Source organism: Hyla sarda, chromosome 5 (assembly GCF_029499605.1).
Source record: "Hyla sarda isolate aHylSar1 chromosome 5, aHylSar1.hap1, whole genome shotgun sequence".
Lineage (NCBI taxonomy): Eukaryota > Metazoa > Chordata > Amphibia > Anura > Hylidae > Hyla > Hyla sarda.
This window is the reverse complement of record NC_079193.1, coordinates 2,789,039-2,807,869: the sequence shown is the minus strand read 5'-3', so window position 1 is coordinate 2,807,869 and position 18,831 is coordinate 2,789,039. Positions and strand designations below refer to the sequence as shown.

Below are 18,831 nucleotides of genomic sequence, written 5' to 3'. Positions count from 1 at the left end.
CTTTCCAGTCTGACCACAGTGCTCTCTGCTGACACCTCTGTCCATGTAAAGAACTGTCCAGAGTAGAAGCAAATCCCCATAGAAAACTTATCCTGCTCTGGACAGTTCCTTACATGGACAGAGGTGTCAGCAGAGAGCACTGTGGTCAGACTGGAAAGAACTACACAACTTCCTGTGGAGCATGCAGCAGCTGATACGTACTGGAAGGATTAAGATTTTTAAATAGAAGTAATTTATGAATCTGTTTAACTTTCTGACACCAGTTGATTTAAAAAAAATAAAAAAATGTTTTCCAGTACCCCTTTAAGTGCAGTGGAGTACCCCTTTAAGTGCATTGGGGCACACAGGTTCCTCCGCTGGAGACGCACATGCTGACGGAGTAACCTGTGTGCCCCAATGGACTTTTATTTTGCTCTTTATATTTTTTGCACGTCTGTACAGGTGAGTGCCGCCCCTTTTCTAGATTTGTGGGACTGTGTGCAATTCTTTCCTTCTGGATCGAGCACCCGGTACGGTGAAATCTCTATGGCGTTTCCCCGGGAGCCTCGGCTGTTTTCCGGTCGTCGGCTTCTTTGTACGACTTTTATTTGTTTGACATTCAACCATCAACCTACTTTCCTCTAGAGGGTACGGCCTCCTTTAAAGAGTTCTAGACTGAACCTTTCTTTGCCTCTAGTGGTCAGTAATGTCGTAGATGCCAACATGGTCCCATCAGGACTGTCAGGACACTTGGGCGGGGTTCTACATCTCTCATGGCCATCGAGAACACAATCTACAACAATCATCTGAGAATTTCAATGGCACATAATGAATTTTGTGAAGCAGATACGGAAGGCGGCACATCCACAATATACCGTAGAACTTCTAGTGCGCCGCTATGGCCACGGACTAACTGGAACGGTCAAACAGACAACGTGCGGCGGTGCCCGATCTCTAGGCGCCAACAGGTAAATCCATATGGTAAGAGGTAGAAACAACGAAAGGCAACTCACCGCATAACCGGCTTCACTTTAATATCTTTGAGCATAAAAGACGCCAGCAAGGCAGGACATGACGCCAGGAAGGCGCTGCAGCGCCTTCCTGGCGTCATGTCCTGCCTTGCTGGCATCTTTTATGCAACAAAGATATTAAAGGGGTATTCCAGTGAAAAACTAATTTTTTTTTTAGATCAACTGGCTCTAGAAAGTTACACAGATATGTAAAAAAAAAAACTTCTATGAAAAAATCCAGTACTTATCAGCTGCTAAAGTTAAGTTGTTCTTTCCAGTCTGACCACAGTGCTCTCTGCTGACACCTCTGTCTGTCTCAGGAACTGTCCAGAGCAGGAGAGGTTTTCTATGGGGATTTTCTCCATGAGACAGAGGTGTCAGCAGAGAGCACTGTGGTCAGACTGGAAAGAACAACTCAACTTCAGCAGCTGATAAGTACTGGTAGGATTAAGATTTTTAATAGAAGTCATTTACAAATCTGTTTAACTTTCTGGAGCCAGTTGATATGAAAGCAATTATTATTATTTTTTTTTTAACGGAATACCCCTTTAAAGTGAAGCACATTATGCGGTGAGTGGCCTCTCGTTGTTTCTTCTTAACATAATGAATTTTGTCCGGGTGGAGAGTCAATTCCATTCATGAGAAATACAGAATGAAAGTCCGCACTGCGGCCATGATCATGGAAGACGTTTCTACGTGGGATTCCATGATAATATCTATTCCTGACTTAAAGGGGTACTCCACTGGAAAACATTTATTTATTTATTGTATTTTATTTTTTAATTCAACTGGTGCCAGAAAGTTAAACAGATTTGTAAATGACTTCTATTTAAAAATCTTAATCCTTCCAGTACTTATCAGCTGCTGTATGCTCCACAGGAAGTTCTTTTCTTTTTGGATTTCTTTTCTGTCTGACCACAGTGCTCTCTGCTGACACCTCTGTCCATGTCAGGAAATGTCCGGAGCAGGAGAGGTTTGCTATGAGGATTTGCTCCTGCTCTGGACAGTTCCTGACATGGACAGAGGTGTCACTGTGGTCAGACAGAAAGGAAATCCAAAAAGAAAAGAACTTCCTGTGTCGTATACAGCAGCTGAACTACTGGAAGGATTAAGATTTTTTAATAGAAGTAATTTACAAATCTGTTTAACTTTTTGGCACTATTTGATAAAAAAAAAAAAAAATTATATATATATATATATATATATATCTCTATATATATATATATATATATCTATATATATATATATATATATATATATATATATATATATATATATTCCAGTGGAGTACCCCTTTAATGAAGACTTGATGTACGGGACTGTCTAAGACAGACACAGGGTTCAAGTCCTGGAGAAGAAAGTGTGGGAACTCTTTTACTCAATGGCTGGTCGTGCAAGACTCCTGCTAAAAGGAATGGTGTTCCTGTTGTGGAAAAAGTGCAGGAACTCCGTTCCCACACGTTCCTGCAGGACTTGAGCCCTGGACAGACGAGTCTCCACTCATGGGATACAGATATAGCAGAACATGGCTGTATATTAGGCTTTATCTACTTTTAGCCAAGTCCTTCTCTCTGAAGTACAGAAGACAGGCAGTGTTTGTGCTAACGAAAAACAAATGGAATGTTCCTAAATTCATAGACTCCATCAGAGATAAATCTTCTCCGTAACTATAAGTTGAAAGTAGATACCGACACAATGGAACTTTTCCGTTCCCGGTGGTGACATATTAGAACGTTCTCATCGCCATCGTGTATCAACAACGAGTTTCAAGATATTTTCACCTAAGTGAAAGTGAAAGGCTACTCTCCGGGGCATCTTGGGACGTCCAAGACGCTGTAGGACGTTAAGTCAAACAGTTAAAGGTCTCTGTCATATTGAAAGGACTCACTGAGCCAAGCCTGGACATCACAGTCTTCAGTTTATGGGAAGAGTCTCATTGATTGGTCCTTATTTGCACGTGTGGACGTCGTAGACCCTTATGCATTCCTGACAGCTGACGTAGCAGCACCAGTGAAAGATGCAATGGCACTTTTCTTTTCTCTTCTCAGTCCTCGTGTTGTGTCCTCGTCCACAGCATAAGAGATCGCACCCGTCGATCCCGTGAGAGGTGACGTTGCATATCCTGTCTCTTGTTCCGAAAGATCCAGTCTCGGGGTTAGGCTCACAAAAATTTGGGGAGTTCTCGTAGTAAATCAGATCCCGCTCAGTCGGTGGCTTGAAGAAAGTGTATTTTGGTCGAAGCGTCTCGACCCACCCGCGGGATTCACGATGCTTTTCCACCACCATTTCCGAAGCGCTGTCGTACTTGTCCTTCAAATAATCTCCGATCATGCGAAAATCTGGTTGCGACCACCAACATGTCTTCACCTCACAGCTCCCGGACAGTCCGTGGCACTTACACTTCAGGTGTCTGTGGTCGGTGATGGACTGTAGAAACAGAAGGAAAATAAAAGAGCATTAGTAAGACCGACTAAGATCAATAACAGAGAAAAAGATGAGTACGATGGGCGACCGATTGTCAAGATGGCCACAACCTGGAGGCTCAGGAAGCTTCAAAAAAATGTCTCTGCTTTAACTTGATCCCTTTTTGAAAGGGGTACTCCGTCCTTAGACATCTTATCCCCTATCCAAAGGATAGGGGATAAGATGTCTGATCGCGGGGGTCCTGCAGCTGGGGTCCCCCGCGATATCGGCTGCGGCACCCCAGACAACCGGTGCACAGTGCGAACTTCGCTCCGTGCCGAATGACTGGCGATGCAGGGTGGAGGCCCGTGACGTCACGGCCACGCCCCCTCAATGCAAGTCTATGGAAATAAAAAATAGATTTCCATTTATTAGCCCCGTCATGCCCCCGTCATGCCCCCTCCCATAGACTTGCATTGAGGGGGTGGGGCGTGACGTCACGAGGGGGCAGGGTGACCCCCGAAGCCTGCAACCAGCGCTTGGAACTAAATGTTCCGAACGCTGGGGAGTGGAGTATTCCTGTAAAGCTTTGACTAACCATAAAATAAATGCCGCCCGAAAAGGGCATATCCGACGATTTTGGACAACAGTAGTTCACGATGGCTGATGGAAGAATATTGTCTGCCAAAAATTATCAGGTTAGATTTCTTTCACCATTGTCAACTAAAAATACAAGTTTAGGACCTGGTCGGATAAGTGTGCTCGATCATGTGGCACTTGCCCAATCTGCTGGTGTAGTTTGGCACATTAAAGGGGTACTCCGCCCCTAGACATCTTATACCCTATCCAAAGGATAGGGGATAAGATGTCTGACATCACGCCTCCTCCCATAGACTTTCATTGAGGGGGCGTGGCCGTGACATCATGAGCCTCCGTCGCTGTACTTGATGCTCTAAAGGAACGCCGGGTGCAGCAGGGAGATTGTAGTGGTCCCCAGCGGTAGGACCCCCGCAATCAGACATCTTATCTCTATTCTTTGGATAGGGTATAAGATGTCTAGGGGCGGAGTACCCCTTTAATAACTGGAAATCTATTTTTGAATTTTTTTTACTGTGGGACCATTTTTTATCGGACTGTCATGGAACAGAACGTTTTTGTGCCTGTACTTACTGTTCTCCCTGCTTCGTTGTTGTGTCTGTTCATGGCCGAGCGAGCATCTGGTCTGTTCTCTCGAGCGTCTGCGAATTCTCGAGACACCATGCTTCCGAAGTCCATGTCCTCACTGCAGCCGCCCCATTTCCAGCCTTCACCCGGAGGACCCTTGTGATGGTTGTCACATCCGCAGATGGTGGCGGTTCCTTCGGCACAGGCTCTGGTAACGGCAAACGCTACTCCAGCCGAGGCGATGGCGTGAACGAAGGCCGACTCCCTGGTAGCTGGTAATAAATGGAGGGAAAAAATTAGATGGTGTCTTTGTCTGGAAGTTGGCACATTATACACAGTACATAGTATGGGGATATCAGTGCCCATGTGACTACATCTCTATTACGGTTGGCGCGGTGTCTATACTCTTAGTAGTTGGCACATTATACATAGTATATAGTATGGGGATATCAGTGCCCATGTGACTACATCTCTATTACGGTTGGTGCGGTGTCTATACTCTTAGTAGTTGGCACATTATACACAGTACATAGTATGAGGATATCAGTGCCCATGTGACTACATCTCTATTACGGTTGGCGCGGTGTCTGTACTCTTAGTAGTTGGCACATTATACACAGTACATAGTATCGGGATATCAGTGCCCATGTGACTACATCTCTATTACGGTTGGCGCGGTGTCTATACTCTTAGTAGTTGGTACATTATACATAGTATATAGTATGGGGATATCAGTGCCCATGTGACTACATCTCTTTTAAGGTTGGCGCAGTGTCTGTACTCTTAGCAGTTGGCACATTATACATAGTATGGGGATATCAGTGCCCATGTGACTACATCTCTATTATGGTTTGCGTGGTGTCTATACTCTTAGTAGTTGGCACATTATACACAGTACATAGTATGGGGATATCAGTGCCCATGTGACTACATCTCTATTACGGTTGGCGCGGTGTCTGTACTCTTAGTAGTTGGCACATTATACATAGTATATAGTATGGGGATATCAGTGCCCATATGACTACATCTCTATTACGGTTTGCGTGGTGTCTATACTCTTAGTAGTTGGCACATTATACACAGTACATATTATGAGGATATCAGTGCCCATGTGACTACATCTCTATTACGGTTGGCGCGGTGTCTGTACTCTTAGTAGTTGGCACATTATACACAGTACATAGTATGGGGATATCAGTGCCCATATGACTACATCTCTATTACGGTTGGCGCGGTGTCTATACTCTTAGTAGTTGGCACATTATACACAGTACATATTATGAGGATATCAGTGCCCATGTGACTACATCTCTATTACGGTTGGTGCGGTGTCTGTACTCTTAGTAGTTGGCACATTATACACAGTACATAGTATGGGGATATCAGTGCCCATGTGACTACATCTCTATTACGGTTGGCGCAGTGTCTGTACTCTTAGTAGTTGGCACATTATACACAGTACATAGTATGGGGATATCAGTGCCCATGTGAGTACATCTCTATTACGGTTGGCGCGGTGTCTGTACTCTTAGTAGTTGGCACATTATACATAGTATATAGTATGGGGATATCAGTGCCCATGTGACTACATTTCTATTACGGTTGGCGCGGTGTCTGTACTCTTAGTAGTTGGCACATTATACACAGTACATAGTATGGGGATATCAGTGCCCATGTGACTACATCTCTTTTAAGGTTGGCGCAGTGTCTGTACTCTTAGCAGTTGGCACATTATACATAGTATGGGGATATCAGTGCCCATGTGACTACATCTCTATTACGGTTGGCGCGGTGTCTATACTCTTAGTAGTTGGCACATTATGCATAGTATATAGTATGGGGATATCAGTGCCCATGTGACTACATCTCTATTACGGTTGGCGCGGTGTCTATACTCTTAGTAGTTGGCACATTATACACAGTACATAGTATGGGGATATCAGTGCCCATGTGACTACATCTCTATTACGGTTGGTGCGGTGTCTGTACTCTTAGTAGTTGGCACATTATACACAGTACATAGTATGGGGATATCAGTGCCCATGTGACTACATCTCTATTACGGTTGGTGCGGTGTCTGTACTCTTAGTAGTTGGCACATTATACACAGTACATAGTATGGGGATATCAGTGTCCATGTGACTACATCTCTATTACGGTTGGCGCAGTGTCTGTACTCTTAGTAGTTGGCACATTATACACAGTACATAGTATGGGGATATCAGTGCCCATATGACTACATCTCTATTACGGTTGGCACGGTGTCTGTACTCTTAGAAGTTGGCACATTATACACAGTACATAGTATGGGGATATCAGTGCCCATGTGACTACATCTCTATTACGGTTGGCGCGGTGTCTGTACTCTTAGTAGTTGGCACATTATACACAGTACATAGTATGGGGATATCAGTGCCCATATGACTACATCTCTATTACGGTTGGCGCGGTGTCTGTACTCTTAGAAGTTGGCACATTATACACAGTACATAGTATGGGGATATCAGTGCCCATATGACTACATCTCTATTACGGTTGACGCGGTGTCTGTACTCTTAGTAGTTGGCACATTATACATAGTATATGGTATGGGGATATCAGTGCCCATGTGACTACATCTCTATTACGGTTGGTGCAGTGCCTATACTCTTAGTAGTTGGCACATTATACACAGTACATAGTATGGGGATATCAGTGCCCATGTGACTACATCTCTATTACGGTTGGCGCGGTGTCTATACTCTTAGTAGTTGGCACATTATACACAGTACATAGTATGGGGATATCAGTGCCCATGTGACTACATCTCTATTACGGTTGGCGCGGTGTCTGTACTCTTAGTAGTTGGCACATTATACACAGTACATAGTATGGGGATATCAGTGCCCATATGACTATATCTCTATTACGGTTGGCGCGGTGTCTGTACTCTTAGAAGTTGGCACATTATACACAGTACATAGTATGGGGATATCAGTGCCCATATGACTACATCTCTATTACGGTTGGCGCGGTGTCTGTACTCTTAGTAGTTGGCACATTATACACAGTACATAGTATGGGGATATCAGTGCCCATATGACTACATCTCTATTACGGTTGGCGCGGTGTCTGTACTCTTAGTAGTTGGCACATTATACACAGTACATAGTATGGGGATATCAGTGCCCATGTGACTACATCTCTATTACGGTTGGCGCGGTGTCTATACTCTTAGTAGTTGGCACATTATACACAGTACATAGTATGGGGATATCAGTGCCCATGTGACTACATCTCTATTACGGTTGGCGCGGTGTCTGTACTCTTAGTAGTTGGCACATTATACACAGTACATAGTATGGGGATATCAGTGCCCATATGACTATATCTCTATTACGGTTGGCGCGGTGTCTGTACTCTTAGAAGTTGGCACATTATACACAGTACATAGTATGGGGATATCAGTGCCCATGTGACTACATCTCTATTACGGTTGGCGCAGTGTCTGCACTCTTAGTAGTTGGCACATTATACATAGTATGGGGATATCAGTGCCCATGTGACTACATCTCTATTACGGTTGGCGCGGTGTCTGTACTCTTAGTAGTTGGCACATTATACACAGTACATAGTATGGGGATATCAGTGCCCATATGACTACATCTCTATTACGGTTGGCGCGGTGTCTATACTCTTAGTAGTTGGCACACTATACACAGAAGTTACTACAACACTAATAAAATTCTCTTTTTTTCCGTTCGCAGCCCAGGACTCTGTTTGTTTTCTAACAATAGATCATAGAGCAAGTGCTAAAAATACGGTTACCCTGAGGTGAACACAAAAAGTTTCCGGATCATTTCTGTCACCGGTAAATCTGCCAGGCTCTTCTTCATACAGAGGTTATCAAGCCAAAATATAACCGCTGCCAGGAATTAACTAGAGCAGAGAGCAGGCAGCAACCTGCCCAGAGCCCCGGACCCCACCGTCTATCAACCCGGCCCCTAAAATAACAGAAAGTGAGGAGACGATGGATGACACCCTATATATCATATCTGTGACTGACACCATATATATCATATCTGTGACTGACACCATATATATATCATATCTGTGACTGACACCCTGTATATATATATATATATCATATCTGTGACTGACACCATGTATATCATATCTGTGACTGACACCATATATATCATATCTGTGACTGACACCATATATATCATATCTGTGACTGACACCATGTATATCATATCTGGGACTGACACCGTGTATATCATATCTGTGACTGACACCATGTATATCATATCTGTGACTGACACCATATATTTCATATCTGGGACTGACACCATGTATATCATATCTGTGACTGACACCATGTATATCATATCTGTGACTGACACCATGTATATCATATCTGTAACTGACACCATATATATCATATCTGTGACTGACACCCTGTATATCATATCTGTGACTGACACCATATATATCATATCTGTGACTGACACCAAGTATATCATATCTGTGACTGACACCATGTATATCATATCTGTGACTGACACCCTGTATATCATATCTGTGACTAACACCATGTATATCATATCTGTGACTGACACCATGTATATCATATCTGTGACTGACACCATGTATATCATATCTGTGACTGACACCCTATATATCATATCTGTGACTGACACCATGTATATCATATCTTTGACTGACACCATGTATATCATATCTGTGACTGACACCAGGTATATCATATCTTTGACTGACACCATATATATCATATCTATGACTGACACCATGAATATCATATCTGTTACTGGCACCATATATATCATATCTGTGACTGACACCATATATATCATATCTGTGACTGACACCATGTATATCATATCTGTGTCTGATACAAGGATATCATTTGTTACTGACACCCTATATATCATATCTGTGACTGACACCATATATATCATATCTGTGACTGACACCATATATATATATATCATATCTGTGACTGACACCATGTATATCATATCTGTGACAGACACCATGTATATCATATCTGTGACTGACGCCATGTATATCATATCTGGGACTGACACCATGTATATCATATCTGTGACTGACACCATGTATATCATATCTGTGACTAACACACTGTATATCATATCTGTGACTGACATCATGTATATCATATCTATGACTGACACCATGTATATCATATCTGTGACTGACACCATATATATCATATCTGTGACCGTCACCATATATATCATATCTGTGACCGACACCATATAAATCATATCTGTGACTGACACCATGTATATCATATCTGTGACTGACACCATGTATATCATATCTGGGACTGACACCATGTATATCATATCTGTGACTGACACCATGTATATCATATCTGTGACTGACACCCTGCATATCATATTTGTGACTGACATAATGTATATCATATCTGTGACTGACACCATATATATCATATCTGTGACTGACACCATGTATATCATATCTGTGACTGACACCAAATATATCATATCTGTGACTGACACCCTGTATATCATATCTGTGACTGACACCCTGTATATCATATCTGTGACTGACATCATGTATATCATATCTGTGACTGACACCATATATATCATATCTGTGACTGACACCATGTATATCATATCTGTGACTGACACCATATATATCATATCTGTGACCGACACCATATAAATCATATCTGTGACTGACACCATATATATCATATATGTGACTGACACCAAGTATATCATATCTGTGACTGACACCATGTATATCATATCTATGACTGACACTATGAATATCATATCTGTGACTGACATCATGTATATTATATCTATGACTGACACCATGTTTATCATATCTGTGACTGACACCATGTATATCATATCTGTGACTGACACCATATATATCATATCTGTGACTGACACCATGCATATCATATCTGTGACTGACACCATATATATCATATCTGTGACTGACACCATGTATATCATATCTGTGACTGACACCCTGTATATCATATCTATGACTGACACCATGAATATCATATCTGTGACTGGCACCCTGTATATCATATCTGTGCCTGACACAAGGATATCATTTGTTACTGATACCCTATATATCATATCTGTGACTGACACCATGTATGTCATATCTGTGACTGACACCAAGTATATAGTTTGTGACTGACACCATGTATATCATATCTGTGACTGACACCATGTATATCATATCTGTGACTAACACCCTGTATATCATATCTGTGACTGACATCATGTATATCATATCTATGACTGACACCATGTATATCATATCTGTGACTGACACCATATATATCATATCTGTGACCGACACCATATAAATCATATCTGTGACTGACACCATGTATATCATATCTGTGACTGACACCCTGTATATCATATCTGTGACTGACACCATGTATATCATATCTGGGACTGACACCATGTATATCATATCTGTGACTGACACCATGTATATCATATCTGTGACTGACACCCTGTATATCATATCTGTGACTGACATAATGTATATCATATCTGTGACTGACACCATATATATCATATCTGTGACTGACACCATGTATATCATATCTGTGACTGACACCATATATATCATATCTGTGACCGACACCGTATAAATCATATCTGTGACTGACATAATGTATATCATATCTGTGACTGACACCATGTATATCATATCTGTGACTGACACCATGTATATCATATCTGTGACTGACACCAAGTATATCAAATCTGTGACTGACACCCTGTATATCATATCTGTGACTGACACCCTGTATATCATATCTGTGACTGACACCATGTATATCATATCTGTTACTGACACCATATATATCATATCTGTGACTGACACCATGTATATCATATCTGTGACTGACACCATATATATCATATCTGTGACCCACACCATATAAATCATATCTGTGACTGACACCATGTATATCATATCTGTGACTGACACCATGTATATCATATCTGTGACTGACACCATGTATATCATATCTATGACTGACACCATGTTTATCATATCTGTGACTGACACCATGTTTATCATATCTGTGACTGACATAATGTATATCATATCTGTGACTGACACCATATATATCATATCTGTGACTGACACCATGTTTATCATATCTGTGACTGACACCATGTATATCATATCTGTGACTGACACCCTATATATCATATCTGTGACTGACACCATGTATGTCATATCTGTGACTGACACCAAGTATATAGTTTGTGACTGACACCCTATATATCATATCTGTGACTGACACCATATATATCATATCTGTGACTGATACCAAGTATATAATTTGTGACTGACACCCTATATATCATATCTGTGACTGACATCATGTATATCATATCTGTGACTGACATCATATATATCATCTCTGTGACTGACACCATATATATCATATCTGTGACTGACACCAAGTATATAATTTGTGACTGACACCCTATATATCATATCTATGACTGACATCATGTATATCATATCTGTGACTGACACCATATATATATCATATCTGTGACTGACACCATGTATATCATATCTGTGACTGACACCATATATATCATATCTGTGACTGACACCATGTATATCATATCTGTGACTGACACCATATATATCATATCTGTGACTGACACCATGTATATCATATCTGTGACTGACACCATATATATCATATCTGTGACTGACACCATATATATATATATATCATATCTGTGACTGACACCATATATATCATATCTGTGACTGACATCATGTATATCATATCTGTGACTGACCTCATGTATATCATATCTGGGACTGACACCATGTGTATCATATCTGTGACTGACATCATGTATATCATATCTGGGACTGACACCATGTATATCATATCTGTGACTGACACCATATATATCACATCTGTGACTGACACAATGTTTATCATATCTGTGGCTGACACCATATATATCATATCTGTGACTGACACCATGTATATCATATCTGTGACTGACACCATATATATCATATCTGTGACCGACACCATATATATCATATTTGTGACTGACACTATGTATATCATATCTATGACTGACACCATGTATATCATATCTGCGACTGACACCATGTATATCATATCTGTGACTGACACCATGTATATCATATCTGTGACTGACACCATGTATATCATATCTGTGACTGACACCATGTATATCATATCTGTGACTGACACCATATATATCATATAGGTGACTGACACCAAGTGTATCATATCTGTGACTGACACCATATATATCATATCTGTGACTGACACCCTGTATATCATATCTGTGACTGACACCATATATATCATATCTGTGACTGACACCATATATATCATATCTGTGACTGACACTATGTATATCATATCTGTGACTGACACCATATATATCCTATCTGTGACTGACACTATGTATATCATATCTGTGACTGACACCATATATATCATATCTGTGACTGACACCAAGTATATCATATCTGTGACTGACACCATATATATCATATCTGTGACTGACACCATGTATATCATATCTGGGACTGACACCATGTATACCATATCTGTGACTGACACCATGTATATCATATCTGTGACTGACACCCTGTATATCATATCTGTGACTGACATAATGTATATCATATCTGTGACTGACACCATATATATCATATCTGTGACTGACACCATGTATATCATATCTGTGACTGACACCATATATATCATATCTGTGACCGACACCATATAAATCATATCTGTGACTGACACCATGTATATCATATCTGTGACTGACACCATGTATATCATATCTGTGACTGACACCATATATATCATATCTGTGACTGACACCATGTATATCATATCTATGACTGACACCCTGTATATCATATCTGTGACTGACACCCTGTATATCATATCTATGACTGACACCATATATATCCTATCTGTGACTGACACTATGTATATCATATCTGTGACTGACACCATATATATCATATCTGTGACTGACACCAAGTATATCATATCTGTGACTGACACCATATATATCATATCTGTGACTGACACCATGTATATCATATCTGGGACTGACACCATGTATACCATATCTGTGACTGACACCATGTATATCATATCTGTGACTGACACCCTGTATATCATATCTGTGACTGACATAATGTATATCATATCTGTGACTGACACCATATATATCATATCTGTGACTGACACCATGTATATCATATCTGTGACTGACACCATATATATCATATCTGTGACCGACACCATATAAATCATATCTGTGACTGACACCATGTATATCATATCTGTGACTGACACCATGTATATCATATCTGTGACTGACACCATATATATCATATCTGTGACTGACACCATGTATATCATATCTATGACTGACACCCTGTATATCATATCTGTGACTGACACCCTGTATATCATATCTATGACTGACACCCTGTATATCATATCTGTGACTGACACCCTGTATATCATATCTGTGACTGACACCCTGTATATCATATCTGTGACTTACACCAAGGATATAATTTGTTATTGACACCATATATATCCCATCTGTGACTGACACTATGTATATAATATTTGTGACTGACATGAAGGATATCTTATCCCATTGTGCTATAAGTCTTAAAATGTCTTATGGGTCCCATACGGTCCTATTGGTCTCATAAATCTCTATAGGTTGTATTTCATGTCTTATGGGTCCTAAAATGTCATATAAGTCTTATGATGTCCTATGGCTCCCATAATGTCCTGTAGGTTGGATATGATGTCCCATGAGTCCTAAAATGTCCAATTACTCATATGATAATGTTTAAGCCCATGATGTCCTATGGGTCTATAGTGTTCTATAAAGTTTAATGGTTCCTATGATGTTCTTTGGGTCCTTTGATGTCCTAAGGGGTTAGATCTTTCAGGAATTATAAGTCTTATGAGGTCCTATGGGTCTCATGATATCCTATGGGTCCTGTAATGTTCTATAATGTCATATGGGTCCTATAATGTTCTATAATGTCTAATGGTTCCTATGATATTCTATGGGTCTCATGATGTCCTCAGGAGTTAGATATATGATGTCTCTAATGTCATAACACAATTATGCAACTCAGAGAGTGACAACCTGTGACCGTCTATTTTCTGTTTGGCATCAGGTACGGTCAGAGAACTTTCTGTTGTTCTCCAATAATATGATCACTTCAGAAAACGCCTGAGCCATATTGTTAGGAATGAACAAATTTCCCTTTGGACAGTCACTCCCATCATTGTATATATTGTGCAGGTTCTACCTCTCGTAAGTAGAAAATTCTGGAACACTGGTCCTATTGGGGGAAAAAAATGGTGCATCCAACCTATTCACAGATCAAGTTTAGATAAAAAAAATCCAAAAAGTGATAGCGGAAGAAAAATGTCATCAGCGCCCGTTGAGAGTATAGGACGATGGGGGGTGAAAAGGTCTCAGATTCCATCCCTTGGTCAATATAATTTCTGCTCGTGACAAGTGAAAATTGGGAGGAAAGTGTTGGGACAATAGGGCTGCACCAGGCCCACCTGAGGACTGAATGGGAGGTTGTGTTTAAGGGGTCTGATCACATGTGACAATTCCCCTTAACCCTGCCCGACCGGTATGGCAAATCGTCCTTATTACCTGCTGGGAGAATGAATCCCCCTTTGTGTTGGCACTGTCACGCCACATTAGACGCACAATGGCCCCAGATATTTTATATGAAATTCACCCTCAGCAGTGATTAGCAAGGACCAACTAAGTCATAGCAACCTAGAACTATGCATTCGGAGGGCCTCGTTGTTGGCCAAAAGGGAAATCCCTATTGAAATGGTTTAATAAAACAATCTAAAGGGCGTGTGAATTGTGGGCGAGCGTTCTCACTTTTTTTCTCTCGGGCTTAATCTCATGGTCTGGGAGATATTGTGCTTGCGGCAGATCCCAGCAGGGAGTGGACCGGGGTCTCCCGTCAACTTCTTCTACAGAAACTTTTTTTTCAGATAATGCTGGTGCCATCGCCTCCCGCAGAAAAGAGGAACACGGATTTATCAAAAGAAGGGCCCCCGAACACATCCTGAACGGTCACTATTCCTCTTCCACAGGTCGCGGGTCGTAACCTGGATTCTGGGGTCATCTTTTCAGCCCCCACTGAACCTTACAACTTGTCACCTCCAGAACGTGAACCGGGGAAGGAAAAGTTAAAGCCTTGAGACTCTGACTGGTTAACTAAGAACTCGCAAGGTCCAGCTGTGTCACGTGACCCCCTTCTGTTCTATAATCTCACTATAGTATGTATAGTTCTATTACCCTGTGATATCTTTAAAGGGGTACTCCGTTGCCCCAGCGTTCAAAACATTTTGTTCCGAAAACGGGGTGCAGGCTGCAGGGGATCGTGATGTCATGGCCGCACCTCTTGTGAGGTCTCACCACACCCACTCAATGCAAGTCTATGGGAGGGAGTGTGGCAGTGGCACTGCCACGCCCCCTCCCATAGACTTGCATTTAGGGGGCAAGGAGTGACGTCACGAGGAGCAAGGCTGTGAAGTCACAACCTCCCCCACAGCCCCCACCCAGTGTTCGGAACAGAATGTTCCGAATGCTGGGGCAGCAGAGTACCCCTTTAAAGGGCAACTCTACCCACCAAACATCATTCTTGTATTATTGTAGCTATCGCCATTGTGATTCTCACACCTTATACTGTTATGGATAATACATACAATGTGAAGATCATTCTTCTGAGATGGTGTTTGCATCCTGTACTATGCCCTGTGGGACCATCCCCTTCCCCTTTTTGTACAGAGAAAATATGATGCAATGCTTACGTAAAGTAGTCTGCTAACCAACTAGAATGCTTACACAATGTGCTGTGCCCTACTGAAGCATATATCTTGTGTGTACGCTATACAATAAATCAGAGAACCATTTTGACTCAATCGTGTGTCAATGTGTTTTTCTCCGTGCACGTATTACCTAATTTGGAGCAGGACATCAACCTAGAGCGGTCACTTGGAACGCATCCAAAACAATACTACTGGAACAACTATTCATCTATTACTGCTGACAAGCCCCGATATCATGTTTGAGACATAATCACAGCCCCGCCCCCTGTATGACATCACTTATAATGTAATATTTTATTACACACCCTTATGTTGCAGTATGTCTCCTCTGGCTTAGGTTTGAATCCAGACGCGGTGGTCATTTTGTAGGATGCATAGTTCTTGCCTCGACCTGTATCTGTCAGTATTTTACTTATCTAAGTGAAGAATCTAAGTAACTTCTCAGTAAATATGAAATAATTCACTGTCGCTATGAGCCGTCACACGTCCTCTGACAGAATTCTTCTCCTAGTACATCAATCATAGATGGAAAATCCTTGACAAGACCTTTTTCAGCATATACAATGTTAGAGTTTAGGAGTTTTCGGTGAGTTTTGGGCTGTGCAGAGGTTGTAGATGCCTGAAGGCTCTTGTGCCAGATGGAGGCCAAACCGATAACTGGCACCAGCAAAGACAATTAAACATCAGAACCAATGAGCCATTTCAGTTACTAACCTACCTTCTCAACCCCCCAAAAAAAACAACACAAGACAAGACAAACAGCCATTCACCCATCAACCAACCAGTCTACCAGGACATGAAGAATATTACCAACCATCCAACTAGTCTACCCAAGGACATGAAGAATATAACCAACCATCCAACTAGTCTACCAGGACATGAAGAATATAACCAACCATCCAACTAGTCTACCCCAGGACATGATGAATATAACCAACCAGTTAATCTACAACCAACAAATCTACCAGGATATGAAGAAGCTAACCAACAAACAAATAACCAACCAGTGCACCAAGACGCTAACCAAATAAATCAGTTTACCAGGACATGAAGAAGCTAAACTACCAGGAAACCAAGCAACCAGTCCATACAAGATTATGAAGATGTGAGCAGAAGCCTTAACCAAGGGGTGGCTGTGGATAGAGAGGGGTGCCTGTGGCTATAGAGGGGTGGCTGTGGAGATGTGTGGGGGGGGTGGCTGTGGAGATGGGGGGGTCTGTGGATATAGAGGGGTGGCTGTGGAGATGGGGGGGTCTGTGGATATAGAGGGTCGGCTGTGGAGATGGGGGGGTCTGTGGATATAGAGGTGGGCTGTGGATATAGAGGAGCGGCTGTGGAGATGTGGGGGTGGAGATGGGGGGGTCTGTGGATATAGAGGGTCGGCTGTGGAGATGGGGGGGTCTGTGGATATAGAGGTGGGCTGTGGATATAGAGGGGCGGCTGTGGAGATGTGAGGGGGTGGAGATGGGGGGGTCTGTGGATATAGAGGGTCAGCTGTGGAGATGGGGGGTCTGTGGATATAGAGGTGGGCTGTGGATATAGAGGGGCGGCTGTGGATATAGAGGGGGGGCTATGGATATAGCGTGGCGGCTGTGGATACTTTTAGCTCTTGGCTCCTTATTATATCCCACTCTTGAAATTTCACAACTTAAACCTCTACATTTTGTACTGATTTATGGCACCAACCTCCTCCTGATATACTTTAGTTCCTTCTAAGGAATGAAGTCATAGTGCTTTACTATAATAATCAATAATAATAAATAATGCTAAAAGCCCCCAACCAGATCTCCGTGGCTGCGGTGGGTCGAGACGCATCCAGAATTACTAAAACAATAACCTTCTGACTTGATGACATGAATAACACCAGATATTCTAGATAGAGAACCCAGCCGATCTGAAGGATGAGAACTTATAATAGTCAGAAGTCACTCTACAATAATGGGCACCATAAAGCTGAACAACAAAAAGAACTCTCAAAAAACAAAACACAATTTGTCGCCCTTAGAAGAGAAATTGTGCCATTTCTCCGTGAATCGCGCCGCGCTGTGTCTTTCCCCTTCTGACTGAATATTCTCCCAAGGACGACTCGATTAGCGGCCGTAATGAGCTGTGACTAATATAATAACACAGGCACAAAAAAGACTTAAAATAAAGGCATTGAGGAATATTCGGGGGTAACAGGCGGCTCATTCTCCGGCGCCCAAGACCCTTGATCTGTACACTAATGTAAGGGGCACAAGTCACCAACAATGGGGGGGACTGTGCTACTCAGAGGCTCCTTCATGTCCCTAATTCTGC

General features: G+C 41.8%; 1 protein-coding gene across 1 annotated transcript in view; it reads right to left on the bottom strand.

The window, feature by feature from the left end:
* Positions 1 to 2,288: 2,288 nt before the first annotated feature.
* The window catches only part of LOC130272809 (protein Wnt-3a), a 171,656-nt gene continuing 155,113 nt past the window's right edge, over positions 2,289 to 18,831 (bottom strand). Inside the window, exons 3-4 of the mRNA XM_056518706.1 lie at positions 4,563 to 4,828; positions 2,289 to 3,416 (exon numbers count right to left, since the gene is read on the bottom strand). Of these exons, the coding sequence (XP_056374681.1) occupies positions 2,937 to 3,416; positions 4,563 to 4,828 (746 nt within the window). The 3' untranslated portion in view covers positions 2,289 to 2,936. The remainder of the gene's footprint in view (positions 3,417 to 4,562; positions 4,829 to 18,831) is intronic.